The sequence below is a fragment of the Trematomus bernacchii genome, unplaced genomic scaffold (genome assembly GCF_902827165.1).
Source record: "Trematomus bernacchii unplaced genomic scaffold, fTreBer1.1, whole genome shotgun sequence".
Classification (NCBI taxonomy): domain Eukaryota; kingdom Metazoa; phylum Chordata; class Actinopteri; order Perciformes; family Nototheniidae; genus Trematomus; species Trematomus bernacchii.
In genome coordinates, this window is record NW_022987600.1 from 131501 (window position 1) to 137500 (window position 6000).

Consider the following 6000-nt stretch of genomic DNA (forward strand, 5'->3'; position numbering starts at 1 on the left):
TCTGATTTAACACTTGATTATATTTCACATCATTCATCCACATCTGTAAAGTAACTAAAGGTATTAAATACATGTAGTGGAGTCAAAGTACACCATTTACCTCTGAACTGTAGTGGAGTAGAAGTACTGAGTAGCATACAATGGAAATACTCAAGTAAAGTACAAGTACTTGAGTAAATGTACTAAGTTACTTCCCACCTCTGAACTTAAGGCACCTTACGGGACAACATGAAAAAGGAAAGACGTTTTATTTGATTTTCTAAAAGGACATGAATAAACTCCCCGGTGTACAAAAGTGTCTGTTCATATTGTTTTAGTGTTTTAAATAAAGACATAAAATAAAAAACGTATTGCACTCAACGACCACTTTGTAACGGAAGTTGCAGTTAGTCCAGTAACACAGCACTATGCTAATGAAAGCCACATTTCTGGGTCATTTTTTAAATATTTTAACAACACAACGTGGTTGAAATTCACATCATGTCCACGTGTTTACAGTGTACGACAAACAGTGTGCTAAGGGAAGTGATTACATTGAAACACAGCATGTGTTGGTTGATTGAACGGATTGAGAAAGCAGAAGATGTGAGGTAAACAGTAGGTAGGCTATACAAAAACACCAGATATGATGAATGTGAGTCTAGACACCACAGATATGTTTGATGTAAAAAGACTCGAGGAGATCTCCAGGAGTCGGAGCAGAAAAAAGACCAGTCGTCTCCTCAGGGTTTCTGTTCTCGGCTCAGACTGTGGAGCTGCTTCAGAAGAGAAATCCTCTTTAAGAAACTGCAGCTCTGACATTCTCTTTGAATTTCTTATTTTAGATTTATAGTTTATGGACAGAAATTCTCTGTATGTTCCACCTCATAAGAAAGTCTGTCCGTCATCGGCAATCATTTCAGAACATTACATTACATGTCATTTGTAAGATGCTTTTATCCAAAGCGACTTACATACATTCAGTACTGTGGACAATCCCCACAGGAGCAAAGTGTCTTGCCCAGGGACACAACGACATGCTGACTGCAGTGGGACTCGAACTTGGTACCCCCTGATTCGAAGTCCAGCACACTACCCACTGAGCCACAGCCACCCAACATGACAGCCATCCTAAAGTAATATGTACCTGCTATTGACAGGACTCAGTGTATTTGGGCATTTATACTGACCTGAGATCAACTTGGATAGAATAGAGAAGGTCCATATGTCTGGACGATAGACCAATGACACTCAAGGTTTTTTAAACTATCGTAAATAATGCAAAAATAATCACAACATATGTTTTTTACAGATAGAAGTATGTAGTGGTTATTTGAAATTATTTCCTCTGACTTACCTTTCAATTTCTTAGTTTTTAGAGCAACTGTATTCAGATAAAAGAGCAATATGTCTGTATTTGTATCTTTACGGCTGATGTTAGCTAAGCAGTGGTAAGGTTGTGTGTTGTTACACTTTTTGTTTCTTGGAGATAAAGCATATTAAACTACACACAACAACCAGATAAAAACACAGCATGTCAAGATCAATAAAGCCAATTACTCTGCTGCTCTAAGTCGGATTGAGCTTTACCTCTTGTGTCTTTTTACATTGTCATACAGAGAGGAGGGCACATTTTCTTTTTAGAGCTCACACACATTTATTTTTTTATCCTGCGAAGCCATGCTGCACGTTTGAAACTGTGAGCTCAAAGTTATGAGATACTTAGATTAAAAGCTAAACACTCGCTGTTGGCTGATTTTAGAGTGAGGACACTGCACCTGTAATACGTTTTAAAAGAGGTCTAATTGAAGGTATATCACTAGGTGGATTTTGGTCAGGTTTGACTACTAGTGAGTGTTTTAACGTAAAACCAGGAGCAGAAATAAGGAAACTAAATCTGCTGTGGATGGATGTTTCTGAGCTGACAGTGGATAGTGAAACCACAGTTAGTCATTCAGTTTCTCAACACACCTCAGCAGAGCAAATCACTGCTTTCACAATCATTTCCATTCACAACTTTTTAAAGCGTGAATCAGCAGCTGAGCTCCCTGTCGCTTAGGGCTGCACGATATTGGGAAAAACTGACATTGCGATATTTTCTTCCCCTGCGATATGAAAAAATACAGGAATTGAAGAAAATACTTTTTGTCCGCAAACCATTCTTTCTTGAACTTTAATGCTACACAATTGGTCTTTTTTTAACGATATTTAACCGGATGAAGGATTTTAGTCACGGACTTCTGGATCTTAAGTTATCAGAGCAACAAGCTGAGCTAGCTCGGTTATCCTGCTGTGATCTGATCAAGAATGATTGTGATTGGTGGTTAGCTGTGCATGCAGAGCCTGCATGTCACGCACTCAAGTACCCCTGACATGAGAGCCGCGCGAGTTTTCCTTTTGTAGCAAGCAGCAAAAATAATTGTAACATGACGTGTTTGAGTTCATTTGCCTACTTAATATTGCACGTCCTAAAACAAATTAAATTTAAAAAAAATTAAAAAATCGCACGTCTTGCGATGTGAATATCGCGCATGCACAAAACGCGATTATTGTCACGACACGATATATCGTGCATCCCTACTGTCGCTGCCTGTCTGATATCTGATGAGACCCTGCAGATACATGTTGAACTAAACCCAGAGTATTGCAGCTTTTCTTAGATACCCTTGGTCTTCACTGTGATATGTGAACGTAGATATAATGAGCAATACAGATGTACTGTTACCTGCCTTATTAATAATCATTACTGCCACACAAACGGAGATAGTGGAGATAGAGTTGGGTCTTTAAACATATTAAATACACATATATATATGGTGATATAAATAGAATAATATATAATACAAAAACTAAATCAAAGGTAATGCTTGAACACGTGTGATGCAAGCGAGCAGAGATTGAAACGTGCACAACGGAGAAATGGCTAATATTTACAATAATAAGCTAAGAAACAAATACATGGTTGGAATAACTAAAAGCTATTAGATGAATGGTTAAATAATCAGATCACTTAAAGGGAACAGAGGTTTTGAAATAGGGTTAAAAGTAATGGGTAAAGGTTATAATAAAAGTAGGTAAAAAGTAACTATAATTGTTACTTCAGAGCACAACAAAAAAATGATTTTGTGAAATGTTGGCATCAGTGTCATGAGTACATATGCTCGTAAAGATGACCTTAAATAACAACAAGATCTTCGATGTCTTTTATTCAGCTTGCGTGAGTTCATTTTAACTTCAATTAGAGCTTCAATAATAAATGTCTTCTTCTTCTTCCCCAGAACCCCGACATGCTGACGAGGAAAATAAAGCTGTGTCACATCAACGCCCACATCACATGTCGTCTGTGTGATGGATACCTGATCGACGCCACCACCGTCACCGAGTGCTTACACACCTGTAGGTCCACACACACACACACACACACACACACACACACACACACACACACACACACACACACACACACACACACACACACACACACACACACACACACACACACACACACACACACACACACACTCTCTCTCTCTCTCGCTCTCTCGCTCGCTCTCTCTCTCTCTCTCTCTCTCTCTCTCTCTCACACACACACACACTTCCTGTCTGCTTCTCACTCTCACTCTCTCTCTCTCTCTCTCTCTCTCTCTCTCTCACACACACACACACTTCCTGTCTGCCTCTCTCTCTCTCTCTCTCACACACACACACACACACACTTCCTGTCTGCCTCTCTGATGTCTGCTTCACTTCTGCTTCCCACCTGTCAGATTTCTTCCTGTTTCTCTTTCTCATGTCATCTGTTTCTCTTGTATTGCTCTTGTTTATTCGACACATGGGCTGTGTTGGTTGTTCTTGGCTCTGAAGGTGTTGCCTCTGGGATTCATCTCCAAAGGGAAGAATCCCGGAGAGAGAAAATATCTCTCTGGGAAACAGGCAGCTTTATCTGAAGCTGCATTTTGACTTTCAGCAATATCTATATGACATTTGACAATCTCACTCATAATACACAACCTTCTATATGGTTTAGATGAAGGTCATTTTAAAGAGGCTCTATTATGCTTTTGGGGTTTCCCTTTTCTTGTAGTGTGTGATATTGGTTTAAGTGCATGTTAATGGTCTGCAAAGGTTACTTTTTGAACATTAAAGCATGCAAACATGTCACAGTAGAGCCACACAATACAAATGTGAACCTGAAATGTAGCAGAATAGAGCCCCTTTAATATTAACACCCACAGCTTTAAACTTGAAGATAACGCACACACACACACACACACACACACACACACACACACACACACACACACACACACACACACACACACACACACACACACACACACACACACACACACACACACACACACACACACACACACACACACAGACACACAGACACACAGACACACAGACACACAGACACACAGACACACAGACACACTCACACACACACACACACAGACACAGACAGACACACACAGACACACAGACACACAGACACAGACACAGACAGACACACACAGACACACAGACACACAGACACAGACACAGACACACTCACACAGACACAGACAGACACACACACACACACAGACACAGACACACTCACACACACACCTACGTCAGCAGCAGCTAATCTGCACATTTATTAGCCCTCGTATAAAAGTGGGAATGGGCAAGTCTCCCACTTTTAACACACATCTACACTTCAGTATGTCATGGTGAGGTTGAGCTGAATATCATCGAGCAGCAGCAGCTGAACTCTGACCCCGAGTTATCCGATTTATAAGAAACGGAAAGGGTGACTGAGTTAACTCGGCCTCAGGCGCCCTTTAATGCTCACATGACCTCTCAGCCGGTTCATATTTAGAGGTTTACGCTGTGAGAAAATAATTTTGAATAATAATCAGAGTTGAGTATGGATTTTGAGATTAAAGGCACTCTCCTCCCTGCTGATATTGGAGCTGTTTAATCGAACTTAACACATTTATTCCCGGTACAGTGAGAGTCATGTGATCAAACTGGACTGTAGACCAATCAATCCCTCTGTGGTTCTTCTGAAACACACTGAAGAGAAAACTTTTTGATCATTTAAAGTGAGAACAACCAGTGGTGGAATATAGTGAAGCACATTTACTTGCATACAATGTCGATGTACTTTGCCTGAGTATTTACATTTTATCCTTCTTTATTTTTACTCCACTACTTTCTCCCTGGTAATATTTGCAGCAATACTGTACTTTAGACCTACAAGCTAACAAAAGCTTGCAGTTGTATTTAACCCTTGTGTTGTGTTCAAAAGCTGTTACCGTTCATGGTGTTCGCGGGTCAATTTTGACCCATGATTTATCTCAGTCCAAAACACAAAAAAATAATGACTATCATCCAATATTGTTTTAACTACATCATAACTAACTTATAATGCATTCATAACCGTACAATCCTGTTGTAATGTTATGTTATGGCCCAAAACACATTACACCACATATTGCACACGTGCATGTGTGTGTGTTCAGGTTCAAGTGTTAGTGTACATATTCTTTGAGGAAGGTCAAGTTCCCATGGGGGGAGGGGGGCAGAGGGATGGGAGACCAGGTGCATGTTGCGTAAAAGTATTGTTACAGTGGATGAAGGGGGAGGGGGAGGGGTGTCTGAAGTCAAAGATGAATCTTGATTGGGCCAAATTTGAGCTTGAGTCACCCACAACAATTCTGCCGAGTCTCCCCAGACCCCAACACCAAATTATACACTTTTTTTTTTAGAGACCTTCAGACTTGGCTAAAATGGTCAAAATCTGTTTTGTAGTGTTTATAGCTGTTGTGGAGGATATCATGAAGCCTTGTTCCGATACAAAAAACTAGAGCGCAGTTATTATATCATTTGAACTTGAAACGGGTCACGGGAGACCCCAACACAACATAAGGGTTAAGAACAACTTAACCCAGACAGTGTAATTCTGCGTCTGTCCACCAGAGGGAGCTCTTCCACTGCAAATGAGAGCTGTTCTTCTTCTGTGGAAACATC

The 6000-nt window shown here is 40.3% G+C and overlaps 1 protein-coding gene across 2 annotated transcripts in view; it reads left to right on the forward strand.

Moving 5' to 3' along the window:
- LOC117482547 (polycomb group RING finger protein 3) overlaps positions 1-6000 on the forward strand; it is an 83531-nt gene that overhangs the window by 40799 nt on the left and 36732 nt on the right. For both annotated transcript variants that reach the window (XM_034130668.1, XM_034130670.1), the window contains exon 3: positions 3258-3375. In XM_034130668.1, coding sequence (XP_033986559.1) covers positions 3258-3375 — 118 coding nt within the window. The remainder of the gene's footprint in view (positions 1-3257; positions 3376-6000) is intronic.